Genomic DNA, 17,763 nt, shown 5'->3' with positions numbered 1-17,763 from the left:
TGGGAATGCAGCCCATCAAAATTTTCCCAGCTACAACTATTAAGTGAACTTGACCTGAATTTGCAAGTATTTAAGGATAAACACAAGCAGGTCTTTCAAGTACGCTTGTCAATATGTTTTTTGACTAGTTCAAAGCAAAGGGACAAAGGGACTGATCTGCAAAGACATCTTAATCCGGAAAACTTCGATTCCAACTATACTAGAAAATTACGTAGTGCTCAAGAATGTGATAATTTATTGTTAGCAAACCACTAGAGTGTTTCTGGTAGAATTCTGGCATTCATTCATTAACACTCTCCCAAGCAGTTGCTAGGCATAACTGAAGAGTTAGCATGGGCAAGCAATCATTGCCAATACGTAGTTCGCATGCAGCTAACCTACACTGAAAGTTTCGTTTATGGAAGTGGGCTACTATGTGCCATTTGGTTTCGATGCTTCAGAATGTTCCCAGGCACGTTTAATTTAGTAGTATGGGCATATGGTGCCTACGTTCAAAGTAATGAAATAGCTGTTTCTGGCAAGTAGGCAAAGAGGTATAGACCCCACAACGCACTATACTTGAATAGTTGGTTTTGTACAAAGTTTCAGAGACTGAAGCGCATGCTGTGAACTTGTAAGAGCTCTTCATTTAGGATCCCGTATGTCTGAAATTAAAGAGCAGGTAGTGGACTCCAGAAAGAAGATTATTCACATTTGTAATAGATTCTCTTTCCTTAAGCAACCATGGAGAGCAAAAAAAAAACCTTCTTTGTGTTTCTTCAATAGCGCTAAACACAGAAGTTGGTGTAACAGAGACTTTAAAACTTAGGGAGACAAAGGCATCACAAATATTTTCTGCATGGCAGTTTTCCTTGAGTCAGAACAGCAGCAGGTAAACCATACACAGACTTTTATGCCTTTTTTAATCTTCTTAATTTTAAAAGATAAAGAAAATCTATGAAGTCTCCAATATCATTATTAAGGATTAAATCAGCCTTATCTGCCAATGCCTTTTGGAACAAAAGAGGAGTATATGAGGCATTCTGATAGAGACCCTTCTAAGCTCAGAAAAGTGTCTTCCAGGCACATCTGAAATCCTGGCTTATTGGTCATCAGACTCACCCTTCAAAGGTGATTTAGCAGAATTCTTTTATACATAAATAATCTAAACTGAACCTAATAAGGTGGGGAAAAAGAAGCACCTAAGCTGAAACTCAGAAAAGTTCCTGAACTATTGACGGAGGAGGAAGGAACTGAAGTTTTAGGAAATGATGCTATAGAACTCTCAACAGTCTCTTAAAACAGACATACAATAGGGTTATGGAGTTTTTTTGCCCCCCTCTTTTTATTTTTTTCTTTTTGAGTTTTCATAGAACCATAGGATGGTTAGAGTTGGGTTTTTCCAATATAAAAAGAAATCTTACAATCTGAAGAGTCTTCAAAACATGAAAGAGCAAATTAAGCCATGCCAAAGTTAAGTACTACATAAAATCTTTATGATTTTTGTCAGCAATATGTAACTCAGTGCACAACAGGTCTAATCTGATTGACAATCGTATTGACAACACTCACTTGAAAAACAAATATAAAGGACAGAAGAAATAGTATGTGGCCCATAAATCTTTGTGCAAACAGGAACAGACCATGAATTGCCCTTAATTCTCTTATCCCTTAATTTCAATGTTAAATATTCTTTATCATGGATAAGGTGGGAAGTAAGAGGACAAAAACAACTAAACAAACTAATACTTGTAGAAAAAAAACAGCTATACATGATAAAAACTGAACTTCCAGCTCCCGAATGACAGAAGTGTACACTGTGAAGCTATGGTACATGTTTGCCCTGTCTTTGTACTCTTCTTTGTGTGTCCACCAATGATGGTGGAGTTTCTCATTTTGGTAGAAGACAGCTAGGTCAAAGTCTACCACTGGCACAAATGATGCAGTTGACCTTCCTGCATTTGAGCAAATTGCAGGCACACTCAAAGTGCAAGGAATGAGTCTGATCCTGGGAGAACCATCTTCTAAATTGTGGTGTCTCCTCTGCCAGGCTGGAGATGGGACTCTGTACAAAAATAATCACATTACTCTGACCTGATATTGTGAAGGATGTGGAATCTCTATGCATAAAGAAAATCAAAACTTAGCTGGACAAGCTTTTGAACAATTGGATTTGCTCTGAGCATGGTATCGGACCCTGCTGACCTCCAGATGTTCCCTACAACCTAAATCACCCCACTATTCCATAATTCCAATCTTAGGTTATGTTTTCTTTTTATACTATCTATACATATTTTGAAGAACAGCAAAATAAGTTTTGCTGTGGTCACAGTCTAAAAATATTAGAAATAAATCCACATTCCCTATACTTCACAGAGAGTTGTATCCTTTATGCTCACAATGAGCCATTCAAATGTCACTATTATTTCTTAAAGACATTGCATAACATGCAATTATTATTTAAAAATTACTATGATCAAGAAATATGTTATTCAACCAACGCATTTTTATCTATTGATCAAATGGTATCAGAGCAAACTGAAGAAATATAACTGGAATCAGATGCTGTATTTGTAAAAATGAAATAGAGATGCTCTGAAACCTTGGCTGCCTTAATTTCCTGGCAGATGTGTTTTTGTTACAATTACATACAATCATTTTTAGGGTATTAAAAACTTATTTCCTGTTATATAAATGTAAACAATGTTTTTACAGCTGTTTAGTTTTATACAATTAAAATTCATCTTTCTGAAAGACAAGGAAAAAAGATCCTAAAATGGCCCAGAAAAATATGTATATGCTCATTTAGATGCATCAACCACATTAGCAGGTCCTAGTCTTCATTCTATTTCTGTATACCCAAGTCTTCAAAAAAAATTCTTTATGTTAGTCAAACTGGCTGGATTCTAAGACCAAGCATAATGTACACATCTTCATTTTCTTTATCTTGAACAAGTAAATTCAGGAGACACTTTTTTACCTTTGCTTTAGTCGTCTTTTGGCTGTTGTAGGAACATTCGCACCATACCCATATGAGAAGAGAACCCTTTCAGCTTCAACTTCATTTTCCACTGAAAAATATTCCAGAAAGGTACTACTGAAGAACACAATTACAGTGCAAGAACTTAAAAACTTTTAAGCAATTCTATTTATAATTATACACACGCACAAACATTGTTCTAGAAGCTAGATTTTCAGTTCATATAATGTTCTGTACTTCAGCGGAACAATTTTCTTCACAATTAGCATTAGTACAGTGCCATATATTAATTTCTTGCAACACTGGCAGGCTTTTCACTTTTAACTTTTATAACTAACATAAAACTTATGCAATATGAAAGTAAAGGAAAAGAGTTCGGTGTCCTCAAATATTCATATTATTGGTATAGTCACAAAATACATATTCATAGTGTAAGTTTAATTCGGCAGTACATGGTTAGGTTGCTTTGTTTTTTTTCTAAAGAATTAATTTTCTGTGCATACATGAGGAAGTAGAGGAGATAAAATTAGGAAGTACTTAAGCTGACTGGACATGAACGGGCCCATGAGACAAGAAAGGACACATCTGAGGTTGCTGAGGGAGCTGATGTCACTGTGAGGCTGTTCACTAGCATTTTTGAAAGACTGTGGTGATCAGAAATGTCTGACAACCTGAGGAAAAGAAATGCCATACCCATCTTCAGACAAGGGCAAGAAGGAGATTCTGGGAATGACAAACCAGTCAGCCTCACATCAGTCTCTGGGAAAGTTAAGAAGCAAAGCACCCTGTGGTGGTATGCTCTCCCCTTCCCCCCCCACCCCCCCGGCTCCTGCTCAAGCCATGGCCATCAGCGGGAGTTGTTATGAGTTGCACTTGAACTGTGGGAGCATGGACAAAAACGTGGTTAGGAACAGCTAGTAAAAACAAATCATGTTGACTAATGTGATAGCCTTCTGAAGTGAAGTGACTGGTGGTATTGATAAGAGGGAGCAGCACATGTCCCTCTTGTACAAGAGGGACATTGAAGTGCTGGAGCTTGTCCAGAGGAGAGCTACCAGGCTGGGGAGGGGTCTGGAGACCAGGTCATACGAGGAGAGGCTGAGGGAGCTGGGCATGTTTAGCTTGGAGAAGAGGAGGCTGAGGGGAGACCACATTGCCCTCTACACCTACCTGAAAGGAGGTTGGAGAGAGGTGGGTGTTGGCCTCTTCTCCCAGGTGAATAAGGACAGGACCAGAGGAAATGGTCTGAAGCTGTGGCAGGGGAGGTTTAGGTTAGATATTAGGAAGAATTACTTTACTGAAAGAGTGGTCAGGCACTGGAACAGCCTGCCCAGGGAGGTGGTTGAGTCACCATCCCTAGAGGTGTTTAAGAAACATCTAGATGTTGGACTTCAGGGCATGCTCTAGTGGCAGAGATTGTAGGGGTTTTTTTGTGTGTGTACGATTGGACTTGATGATCTCAAAGGTCCTTTCCAATCATGAAGACTCTATGATTCTACGATTCTAATTTGTACACCTTGACTAGTGTCAAGATAAAGCCTTTGACACAGTCTCTCATAGTATCCTCAAAGCCAAACTGGCAAGATATGGACTGCATAAACTGACAGTGCATATGTGGAAAATTGGATGGACCTCTGGGTTCAATTAGTGGTAATTAGTCATACAAAGTTTGACTGACAGTAATTTACTATTGCCATATCTTAGGAGTTAATGCCATTCAACATCTTTACTAACAATGCAGATGATGGGATATTTTGCACCTCCAGCAAAGTTGAGGAAGATAACAGATTGGGGTAGGAGGACAGCAGTGTAGACTGGGTGAAGGGCTGCTATTCAGAGGGACCTCAACAGGCTTGAAAAATGGGTTGACAAGACCCTCAAAGTTAAGCAAAGCAAATGCAGAGCCCTGCATCTGGGATGGAATAACCCCATGCACTAGTACAGGCTGGGGGACAATGGGCTAAAAAGCTGCCTTGCAGAAAAAGATCTGAGGATCCTGGTGGACAAGCTGACCACTAATCAACTCGTAGCAAAGAAGGCCAACTGCACCCTGGGCTATATTAGCAAGAGTGCAGCCAGCTGGTCAAGAAAAATGATCCTTCTCATCTATTCAGTACTTGTGAGACCACATACAGAGTGCTATGTTCAGTTTTGGGCTCCCCAGTGCAAAAAATGCATTGATATATTGGAGGGAATCCAGCAGAGAATCACCAAGGCAATGAGGGGGGTAGACCATATGACACATAAGGAGAGGCTGAGAGAGAGATATTATTGATGTCTCCAACTATCAAGTGGGAGGGTACAATGAAAACAAGAGACAGGCTCTTCTAAGAAGTGTACAATGATTAGGATAAGAAGCAATGAACTTAAGTTGGAACACAGAAATTTCTGACTGGATAAAAGGAGAAATGCTTTTATTGTGAGGGTGGTCAGATATTGGAACAGGTTGCTTGGAGAGGTGGTGGAATCTCCATCTTTGGAGACATTTAAAACTTGACTGGAAAAGTTTTCTAAGCAACCTGCTGGACCTGCTTTGACCAGAGGGTTGGCCTAGATGACCTCCAGGGGCCTCTTCCGACATCCAAGATTCTGTGATTTGCTGACTCTCTTCTGAATTTGCCATATAGACAGTAAACCAATTCTGATATTTTACAAATATCAATATGTTGCGATAAGAATTATTTTAGCTAAATATATATTAATCTTCAACTCAAAAAAAATGAAACAATTTAAAATTCTAATTATAAATCCAACACAACACATACAACTACCTGAACATTAAATTCATTATAGGAGTGCACAAGTAGTCTATGAAATATAACTTCACTGACCTGTTGTACAACCTAGATTGAAAGTTTTCAACTTGTTATCACTTCTAGTATTCATAATATAGTCCAAGACTTAAACTTAACTGGCTTGGTAATACACCTGGAAATAGCTGTACATATTGTCCTCAGCGGTAGTATCAGGAAGTTGCAAACTGTGTCAGTGATCCATTACTCCCTAAATCTTCCCCATTACCACGTATAAAACTTGCACCCTGCTGCAATACCAGTCCCTCTCCTAGAACGAGACTCCAAATATTTTGCCACCTCTTCAGACCGATGTTCCTGTTCCCGCATCCTGAACTAGGCTTGTAGTTTGGAGGCAGCAAACTGCTGCTGAACACAGCTTCCAGGAATGCCTGATCAGACAGCAACTGTCTGTGCTGAGGTGCTTCTCTCAGGGCTTAAACAAACACCTTCAAAGAAGTGGAGATGCTTCCACTTTTGCCACTGTTTGTCAAAGGCTCAATGACCTTATCTTACTTGTATACCCCTAACACCACATTTACTACAATCTGGAAACCTCAGATATTAACTGAAACTCTTCATGAATATACAAATAAAATAGTTGACCACTTAATTAATATTACCCATTGGCCTCTTTAATGTCATTTGTGATAACCAAATAAAAAGTAGTTTTCCTCTAGAAGTAGACTTTGCTTATAAGACATTATGCTATAGCATAATTAAGTATTCTAAGTTGAACATCTATGTACAGTCCTAAATATTTATTGGTAATTACCTCATCTGAAAAAAAGCAAATCTAATTTATCAATAAATTCTAAGCAAATTGAGACTGTATAATGTAAATACATAAAGATAAAAGTAAGCTAAATACTTATGCTTATGCAAAGTCAAAATATTCAGATAATTAAGATGTCTGATTTCTGAAAACGTATTTCTAAGGATTTAAAACACATTGGAATTGCTTTGAAAAGAAATCCCTATAGCAGCAAGATTAAAACTGTACAGATTTTAATATTTCAGCTTGAGTAACTCAGGTTTCCTCTCTCCTGTAAGATAAAATGGGAGGTAGGCAGGGGCAGAGAGAGAGGGATAGAGTGGAGGGGTAAAGAGAGACAAAGAGAAAGGGGGAGCAGCAGGGGTGCAAAAGAGGGAGGTAGCACAAGTGAACCCAGACACCACACAACAGCTTTGATGAATTGAGTAGTTGGGAACAGGAGAAACAAATTTAGGAAGTGACATGACAGTCCTGTATGACTCATCTTTGCTAATGTTCAAGTGCCTCAAAATCAGAAATATGTTCTCTCAATAACTTGCATAAAGCAATGGCTTCTTTCATCACTTGTCTAATACCCTTTTAATGCTATTTTAAACAAGGATTCTTAAAACCCATTTAGAAAGAGAAGAGCCTCTAGTAGAGCACTTGTGAAAAGTCACATACCTAGTTACACAAAAAACAATACAGAAATTCCAGTAAGTGTGACAGAAAAAGTTTACTGATGTGGCAGTACAAAGGCACCAGAACTTCAGATTTTCAAGGCTGTCTTTGTTACGATGGGGAATTCCCCAGTGCCTTAAATACCTCTGGTTCAGAAAAACAGAAAAAATAATTTAACCTGCATTTGTCATAACCTTTCTTTTTAGTTACAAATTCAGTGTTGTATGTCTCAGAAAAACATCAGTAAGATCCTGCCCTATAAATTTATATCTGTCAGTAGTGTCCATGTAAATGTCAGATCGTGAAGACAAACACAAAACAACCCTGGAAATGTTGTAGATATCAAGCCAAAGTAATGTTCTGTATCAGTGTGTGCTTCCCTTATCTTGTTTTATGTCTTTCCAGGCTCTTCACCTGACTTTGTGGTGTAAAATACATATTTTACAAGTTAGGGGACACTTACTAACGATAGTTTTTTACACTACTTCGCAAAAAAGTGCCATTGTGAGGTATCAGATAGGTTCAACCTGTTTTTTTAAAAAGATAATAACCAATGGAAGCAACAAAATCAAACTACTAGTCTACAACAAAAATACCACAAAGTGAAGATTTTACCCTGAAAAGAACAGACAACTGCCAAGAGAGTCTACTATTGTTATTCATGTGGAAACCACTCAGATGCTGAAAGGAGTGGCTACATAAATTCTTGCTATTTTCATGAATAGGCTGTTTCATGTTATTTCAATATTAATAAAGTGAGGCATAATGATGAGGGAATAACAGTCACAATTCAGTGATCTCTTCCACATGCACATTCTCCAAAGGAAAAAATAAAAAGCTTTTATGATTATATGACAAAAGCTACCTCACATGTGCAAATACACGGTTTATTAAAAAGTCCAGAGAACCCAACCTCCACCAGCAGCCCCGAATATTGTAAAACAGCAGAGGCTTCATAACTCTAGGAGAAGAAAAAAATATTACATGGTATTGAAATGTAAAGAAGTGACTACAGGACTGATGAGTAAAATCTTATTCTCACGGAAGTCCATCAAAAATTCTGTCTTCCACAAAATGCTTCAGCCTAAATTATATTCTCTGAAAGATAGACTGCAGTATTTCCAGAATGCATTACATTTGAAAAGTAATGTTACTTCCTTTCTTTTAACTATTTTTCTACCTTTAGCTATTTATGACATGTAAATACCAGGACATAATTTGAGACACAGGGGGAGGTACGTCTCTGTTCTACTTTATAGTGTTTTTAAAAAATAAATGCTTTTATTTCTTCTGATTTTCCTCAGAAGTTCACCTTGGTGCTGGAATCAAGTCTTAATTAGTATTAATCCTAACTTTCAAATACACTGTAATAATAGTAAGAAAAAGCAATGTTAGTTATTAAATAGAAAGTATAGTGAAATAATACTGAACTCCCTTTTTTCTCCAACAAAATCAGAAAATAAAGTCATATTTTAACAGAGCAGGCCATTTGTAAACTTTCATTTCTTTAAGTCATATTCTGTAGCATAGAATAAAAATTGTAATTAAAATACATACTTAGGAAGAGGTTAAGAATGATTGAGTTCTGTAAAAAATTTTACTGCTCTCCCAAGATGCATAAGAAAATGTAAGTCAATGTAAATAAAAAACATCTTCTCCTTGGAAAAAATGAAGGTAAGGTCCAAAACTTCTGTATTAATACATAAATACTCCTTAGACAAGTTTATATATATATACACACTTCAAAAAACATGTTACCGACTAAAACATAGGCATGTATATAGCAAGCGTGCTTACGGTCAGACTGGAATCTTTGGATAGCCATACCATTCTAACAAGTACAAGCTGTAGTGTATAAAATTAACATACAGTCTAATTACTAAAGATACCCAGACATCACTGCGTCCCGCTAATACAAACTTTGCTCTACACTACTGTTTATATATAAAGATTATGCAATGATCTTCTACCTGGAAAACATTATTTATAAATTGTAATTATTTTTTGGAAGAGCAAAGAAAGAGAAAAGGACAAGAAAGGCATGAATTAGTTTGAAATCTTAAAATGTCCTACTCTCTACACGCAGGCTAAAAGACTTCAAGATTAGAGCTTTAGTTTCAAAACAGAAATTACTTGCTTTTTGGATTCATTTAGGCAGCAAATCAAATCAACACACGTTTCACAGAAATTTTGGTGTGTTTGAGAACAGATATTGTTATTTTTGCCAAAGAGAGACAAAAATTTTCAAGGGTAATCAGGCCTGAATTTAATCCAGGCTTAAGTACTTGGAACAGACTGATGTGTCACAAGCAACTACTTAATGTCTAATTATTATTAATTCAGCACAAGGAAGAGCTTTTTCTCCCCTCAATTCATTTAAAAATTCACACTAATCACTGTACTGTATTATGAAACCTATAATTGTCTGTCAACAAAGAGGGCTTCCTGGTATTCAAAATATAGTTAAAAGATAGGATAAGCCTAAAACCCCCGTATCTTATTACAATGGATAATTAGAATAAGGAAAAGAGAAATGAGGGAAAAAGAAACACTGAGATAATTTTTAATATCCATATTTCTAAGTTCACATTTACTTGATACATATTTACAAAATCTTTTAGAAACCCATCACTAAGATCTTCTACCAAAATAATTACTGCATCTTAATTGTCAGGCATAAGAAGGGAGAATGACAGGTACTGTAACACTTTCCAAGTGCCACGAGAAACAAGACATCTTGCCAGAATGCCAGAAACACCTACGGATACAATATAATTTGTGGCAGAACTTACTTTCTGCTGTCTGCAATATTATCTCATCAAGCTCTTTTTCAAGTTTTTCGTAAGTATCTAGCCGTGCTTGAAACTCGGAGTTCTGTGTTTGAAGTTCAATAATGCGTGTTTCACTAGAAGACTGAAGACTATAAAATTCCTTAGTAAGCACCTGTGAGAATGAATAATGGAAAGATAAGGGATTTGGCGCTACAGGTACTTATGAAAGAGACGAAATATAGTATATGTAAAATCCTTAACAGTATGATACTAAATGTAGCTTTTGCAGAGGAAAAATTAAAATACTTTAAAAAGCAGTTCTTTTTTTCAACTATATTATCTTGCTCCTAAGGCCTTCATAATTCTAAGAATCTCTCTCTGAAAAAGCCACAAGAATTTCAAAGGAGAGTTAGGAAAAGCAAGGCACCAGTTACAAAAATTAATACACAACAGTCAAAACAGTGTAAATGCATTTAATTTTGTTGCTTTAGCTGGATTCAGATTTCAGTTATCAATCTAAAAAAAGAAGGTTCCTTTACAGAATGGTAAATGCACGAATATCAAAGTTTGGTATTTAAGATATACCAGATTCTTATTATTTACTTATTAGTGAAAGGTAATGTGCCATAAATATTCAGGACTAATGTAAATACTTAATCCACTAAGCTTAAACAAAAAAAAACATATTCAAAGGTAAAAGTTACGAAGGTCTGTGTAAGAACTAAAGCTTAATATAGTGTTTGAAAATACAAAACAACGTTGACAACATAAATATTATAAAAACAACTGGAATAAAAAGTCCTTGGTAAGTAAAGCAGTAAATCAACATGCTTCGCAGAAAGAAACCCCATCAAAAAAGTAAAGTAATAACAAATTAGTACTGTAGCTAAATTTAATACTAACTTCCCAAATAAAAATCCCAAACATTCAAGATGACAATTGAATATAGATATTCAGATACAGAAATATACGCATACTGTATACAGCAGTAATACCAGAATCACTGTCAGAAACTCTGAAGAATGCACAACACTTAGAGAAACAAGCCACTCAAATATAAAAAGACTGGTCTAGTGTCACAGAAGAACATATAAACCATCTGTTTCCTAGTTTTAGCGTGCATAAAAAGAGAAACTACTGTATGCTGAAATCCAAATAAAAACAAAAGCTGGTTCACAAAGCAACTGTAGCTGAGCCACAAGATACTAGAGACTACACAATTAATATCCTATAAGAAGGGTAAGAAAAAAAACCTGAGTACATTGATACTATATATAGGAAAGGAAATTAAAACATTAAGAATTCAGTCAAAAGGAACAACACTAAAAGCTTCAGACATCAAATATTTAAATTCTGCAAGAACATTTCTTAATGAAAGAGCACTGGTTTCAAAGCGTCTCTCTAAAGAGAAGAGGAAGTGCCAAAAGTTTTAGTAGAATTGAATGCCAAATATTCAAGATGTTATTCAGATCAAATAAATATCCACAAAAAAACCCGTGGAAATACAGCTCAAATTTAACTGTCTTCTGAAAGTTTAGACACGTCTGTGCAATTAAAAATCTGTTTAGCAACCTCAAAGTCTAGCAGAACTGGCACTCCCAGTGCTCATGACCACAACTAACCTCATCAGCCAGGATCTCAATGTCCCAATACAGAAAAAACAAGAAATCGTATTTTATCTAAAACTCTCCAATTCTGTTTTCACTCCATAGTTCCTTTTCATAACCACCCTAGGCAGGGTCAGCATTAGAAATGCGGGGCCTTGAAGAACAGCATCCTTCCTCCAAAAAATGAAGGCTAGCACTTGGAAAAAAGGGGTTTTTTTCTGCCCTGTCCAGTTTGTATCCTGTCGTTTGTTTTAGACATATACTGCTAATCTCATTTAAATCTCACAAATTGGACTCAGTGATATGATTTTGGGACTAACTTTGCACAGGTGAGGAAATTTTGTTTTAAAGTAAGTTTGCTCTGCTGAATACTGGACACCTTTCCAATACTAAAATAGGTGAACAGTATATGATACATTTGTGAAAGTACATGTTTGAAAGACAATCAATTCTAAGCTTGTAGAGATAAAAAGGTCCAAGTCATTCAACCCTGTGTAAATAGATGCATGGGGTGCGGGTGCCCAGGCACTGGCAACAGAGGGGCTGCAGGGCGGCCTCTCTGAGGAGAGGCCGGGGCACGGCCCAGCCCTGCAGCTGAAATGGTGGCGTTCCGTGGAAAATATATTTAAGAAAGGGCAAAAGTGTTGCATGGCAGTGAGGAGCGAGGAAAAAAAGTGTAAGAAACAGCCTTGGTGCAGACACCAAGGTGAGAGGAGGAGCGGAGGAGGTGCTCCAGGTGCCAGAGCAGAGATTCCCTTGCAGCCCATGAAGAAAACCATGGTCAAGCAGGTTGTCTTCCTGCAGACCATGAAAGATCATGCTAGAGCAGATAGCCACACTGCAGCCCATAGAGGACCCCATGCTGGAGCAGATGGACATGTCCTAAAGGAACTGCAACCTGTGGGGAGCCCATGTAGGAGCAGATTTTCTCCTGAAGGAAGCTGCAGCCCACGGAGGATCCACACTGGAGCAGGGTAAAAGTGTGAGGAGGAAGGAGCAGCAGAGAGGAGCCGTTATGGACTGACCCCAAACCCCATTCCCCATCTCTCCCTGCACTGCTTGGAGAGGGGAAGGTAGAGGAGTCAGAAACGAAGGAGGGAAGATAAACCCAGAAGAGAAAGGGGTGGGGAAAGATGCTTTAGCTTTTGTCTTTGTTTTTCACTATCCAAATCTATTTCAATTGGTAATAAGCGAAATTAATTTTCCCCAGGTCAAGTTTGTTTTGCCCATGATGGTAATTGGTAAGTGATCTCCATATCTTTGTATCAACCCATTAACTTTTTCAGCTTATTTACCGCCCTGTCCTCTTGAGGAGGCAGAGTGAGAGCGCGGCTGGGTGGGTGTCAGGCAGATGGCCAAGGTCAATCCACCACAATAGGATAAGCAATGTTAGGTCTTCTCAACGCTGTATATGCCATGCTCTCCTTGACTTCTTTAGTCGTAACAATTTGTTACAGAATTGTGTAAAAATAAAAATTATTTTTATGATGTAACAATGTTATTACAAATCCTAGTTTTTAATAATGATACTGAATTCACCATAACTGTTCTGGTATTAACTGTCATCTTTCCCTACAATAATCACATAGACTGACATAAACAGCTTTGTAATACAAGCGTATATATACTTCACGTGAATGTGGTACTGTTTTTAACCTCTCTCCATGAGAGATTGTTTTGCCTTCTTCCTCTCCCCTAAGTCTTGTTTTCCACTGAACTGGTCAAACTTAATAAGCTGTGTCATTAGATTCTGCTTCAGCAGAATTTCACGGAGATACTAATTCAGCCATGTATATTCTTTGCTACTTTTTCCCCAAGCTTTTCCATTCTAATTGAAAACAACTATGTAATGCCCTGTAAAGTGTCTCTTTATATAACATACCTCCAGCTTCCTCTGGTATTTCTCACATTCCATTTGGCACTGTGAAAGATTCTTAGCTGTTTCTTGTTGCATGAGTTGAACATGTTCACTTTCAAATGTCTTTAACTTACTTTGGTGAAGAAGTTCAGCTACTTTGCTTTCTGTGCCAAGCTGCATTTGTCGATACCTAAAAGAAAAAAAGAAAAAAATTTGGATGATTCAAAAATAAAACTTAGAATACATGCTAGTTCTGTTCATTACAGGTATAAAATTCAGAAATTAATACAGTATTTTTAATAGTTTAATAAGCATTAGTATGGTTATCTATGTAACTATTATAACCTGTATTTGAAAATCATTAGGAAAATTCAATACTATAATGACAACAACAAAACACAGTATGTGAAAACCTCAGTCCATGACTTTTCTGAATGTGATTAATGCACTATCAAATGACAATGATCTTAGAGTAAACCTTATTTTTTTAAAATGTTAGATCAATGTGAATCTCCTTCTTGGTACACAAATATATGCACTGAAATCTCTTCATGGGAGAGACACTACGGAGATGTTGTCTCCCATCTTCACCACCATGTGTTACATGCAACAGGGAGAAGTGGTATTAGACATCACTGGTATCAATGGCGCATCCCTTGGGATACCATGGATATCAGCTACACTGCTTTGTCACATACCCAAGGAGATGAAGAAACATTAATCAGAAACATTAATTTCCACAGTCGTTCAGAACCATAGGTCCTTCTCAACAAGCAGAAATGAAGTATATTTTTGAGAATATCACTATAAGGTAATTATAGGTGACAGATACGTAATATTCCACTTAGAAGTGGACTTCATTCATTCTACTCATTATACTTAACAGGCGATCTCAAAAAAGAGGGGTACAAAAAGTTTGCTCATAGAATACTAAATTACTGGACTGTAGAAAATGAGGGTGATGTGAAGAACAGTAGAAAACATCATGAATCTTAGCATTAAATAACATATGAAATTCAAAGGACATATATGCAAAGTAAATCACAGGTGGTAAAAATGACCCTAGCCATATACATAAAATGATGACCTCCAAGCTGACTGTTTTCATTCATGAAAGAGATCTTGGTTATACTAGATATATCCGTGAAAACTTCAGCTCAGTTTTAAATAATGGTCAAACCCAACATTTTGGGAATTACTGTGAAAGCAATAGAGAAATCACAGAAATCACCACATCACTTCACAATTCCATGCTGTTGCCTGCATACTGAATGCTGACTGCTGTTCTAGCACCTCACCTCACAAGGAATATAACAGAACTGGTAAAGCATCATCGAAGGGTAATAAGGATTACTTTTGACAACCAGCAACATCATGCATGTCTCCAGTTGCACTGTGTGGAAGAAATTACTTAAGCAAGCTAGGACTCTACAGCTTGGAAAAGAGATGGTTGTAGGAAAATGAAGAAATAAGACAAGCCTGTACCATCATGAGTGGCACAGAGAATGAGAATAGCAATCAATTATTCACTGTATTTTCCAACACATGAATGAGAAGGCATCTAATAAAGCCAGCAGATGCAGAATGAAAACAAATAGTTGTTGTTCTTCACACACGAAAGCTGTGAAATTCCTTACCATAAGACGTTGTGGATGCTAAAAATTAACACTTACTTAAGAGGATACTGAATAAACTCAGCAGAGAAACCCTTTGACAACTATTAAATGCACGATGGTACTTCTCACACAGAAGTCACTTAACAACAAATTGTTAGAATGCCAGATAAACCTTTATTCTAACCCAACATAGCTGTTATGTTAGCTGTCATTTGTCAAATAGCAGTTGCAACACAATTCCACCCTATTTAGCACCTGATCTTTAGGTGGGATTGAAAGCATTTAACAAAAACAAGGGGATTACTTAAAATATTTTCCCTGAGGATTTCAGATGTAGGAATGTTTCTAAGGCACAAAGAGGAAGCAATTTTCACTGGAATTAACTTGAACAGAACAAACAGGTGTCATTATGATGCCCTTTATATTCTCTCTGTAGACATCCCTTTACCAGTAAACAGTCCAATGCATGAATGAGATTGTTCCCACACAGGCTGTGTGAGCAGAGATTGGAAATTCTGCCTACTGAAAAGGTCACTCTTTTTAAAACAATTTTCTTTTTCAATAGTATGACATTTGTTCTTAGAGTTACTACACTCAAACTGCTAAATGCCAATTGTTTATCTGGCTATTGACTACTGCTGTCAATTTTCCTTGTGGATGCCTTTCAAGTGCTGATACTTTACGTATTTAATCTCTGCTCCCTGAGTGTATGTTCCTATTTTCTTTTTACCACACAAAAATAGTTTCAGCACTCTTACATTCTCCGCACTTTGTACATCATTGGGTGCAGACAGGACAGTAAATCTGTTCCGCTATACACTTTGTTTACAATCCTGGGAAGACTGTTTTGTTTCAAAATAAGTAATTCTTCACAAAGATACACATCATCCAGTCAACTGATGCGCAATGCAATACACAAATGAAATTTATAAGTCAAATCATATTCATTGATTTTCAACAACAAATTCTTATCTTCTGCCTTCACACAAAATAAATGGCAATGCCTTCCTGTAGACTGCTTCAGACCTTAAATTAGTTTGAGGTTCAATGATCTATTCTGTACAGAGCCTAGACAATGGATGCATGTATAAACACGGGCTATGTATACTTCTCTGTATTCACTTTCTGTACTTTCCAGAGAAGTCCTTAGTTCTCTGGTGATTTTTCAAGTCTACTATATCAGCTGGGTGCTTCCAGAGCATGCTCATCAACCCAATTATGAACAGTAACTTCAGAAAAATAATTTTGTACTTTGTATTTTGGAAATTTGCAGTAGCTTACATGTGCGTGATGTTTTGTACTGGTAAGGTTATGAAGACTCAGTTTTCTTTTGACCTTACTACACTGTTGAGCTCACTAGCCACTCCTCCACCGTAGCACCACTCAGAGTTTATCATATTTGCTTTTACCTGACCAGATAGTATCTCTGGTTTCTTGGCTACTATTTTAGCGCAAGTGTGTGTGCATGTGTGTACATAGTCATGTAACACAATGTCAAAATACATCCCTTAATCTGCCTAGATGGTCTCTAACAGAAAACAAGAAAACAAAACTGCCCCATGCTTTAATACAACTATTATGGAAAAAAAACCAAACAGTGGAATGCGAGTGTACAGGATTTTTCTCCATCAAGAAATTTTAGCAAACTTGATACAGTGAAAGAGTAGAGGTTTTTGTCTCACAAAAGAATGAGGATTGGGAATGAAAGGGAAATTACAGATTGAGCTAATGAAAAACCTATCTAATAATCATTTGGAATGAGGTCTCAACTTCACTATGTCTCTGGGCCATTAGTCAATAATGCCTGAAGTTTGCTGAAGCAGAGTGACACAATGGTCATCAAAAAGGTTATTTCTACAGTAAAGTAGCAGAGAGTATATTCAGAGAGGGACTTAAACTCTGGTTTGTAAGGATGGTTTTAAGATTTTTCTATCAAAGGAGTCTTTTTTTTGCAAATGGGGAATAATGATTTATTAACTTTTCAAAATCTGCATACAATGAAAGTAAAATGAAAGATTTCATGGTACAATCATGTAATCTGTATACTGAAGAAAACATGGCAACCAATTGTTTTTTGAATGGAGGAACTACAAGACATATCCAGCACACCCTCATCTAATATTGATATTCAAAGATTTCTATCATATATGTCTGTAATGTGAGATTTACTTAACATTTCCAACTTCTTATAAGCATCCCCTAAGTACTGAGATAACAACTCTAATCTCTTTTTACCTCTCTTTTTTACCATTGTCTATCCCACTAACAAAACCTGAGATGTACGGCAGTATTTCTCAATAACTGAACAACGAACCATAGAACCATAGAATGAAGTGGGTTGGAAGGGACCTTTAAAGGTCAACTAGTCCAACTCCCCCTGCAACGAGCAGGGACATCTTCAAGAACCCTGCACTTGGCCTTCTTGAACATCATGAAGTTCACGAGCCTACTTTTCGAGCTTGTCCAGGTCCCTCTGGATGGCATCCCGCCCCTTAGGCATGTCAACTGCACTACCCAGCTTGGTGTCATCTGCAAACTTGCCGAGGGTGCACTTGATCCCACTGTCTATGTCATTGATGAAGATATTAAACAGTACTTGTCCCAAAACAGTCCCCTAAGGGACACCACTTGTCACCAATCTCCATCTGGACATTGAGCCGTTGACCGCTACCCTCTGGATGCAACTATCCAACCAATTCCTCATCCACTGAACAGTCCACCCATC

The 17,763-nt window shown here is 37.2% G+C and overlaps 1 protein-coding gene across 5 annotated transcripts in view; it reads right to left on the bottom strand.

Moving 5' to 3' along the window:
• PIBF1 (progesterone immunomodulatory binding factor 1) overlaps window positions 1-17,763 on the bottom strand; it is a 125,209-nt gene that overhangs the window by 39,668 nt on the left and 67,778 nt on the right. For all 5 annotated transcript variants that reach the window (XM_063335490.1, XM_063335479.1, XM_063335501.1 and 2 more), the window contains 3 exons: window positions 13,447-13,612; window positions 9,979-10,129; window positions 2,960-3,050 (listed from right to left, as the gene is read on the bottom strand). In XM_063335490.1, coding sequence (XP_063191560.1) covers window positions 2,960-3,050; window positions 9,979-10,129; window positions 13,447-13,612 — 408 coding nt within the window. The remainder of the gene's footprint in view (window positions 1-2,959; window positions 3,051-9,978; window positions 10,130-13,446; window positions 13,613-17,763) is intronic.

This window comes from Chroicocephalus ridibundus, chromosome 1, assembly GCF_963924245.1.
Source record: "Chroicocephalus ridibundus chromosome 1, bChrRid1.1, whole genome shotgun sequence".
Taxonomy (NCBI): Eukaryota; Metazoa; Chordata; class Aves; order Charadriiformes; family Laridae; genus Chroicocephalus; species Chroicocephalus ridibundus.
Note: the sequence above shows the minus strand (reverse complement) of the source record. Positions and strands in the feature narration are given on the sequence as shown.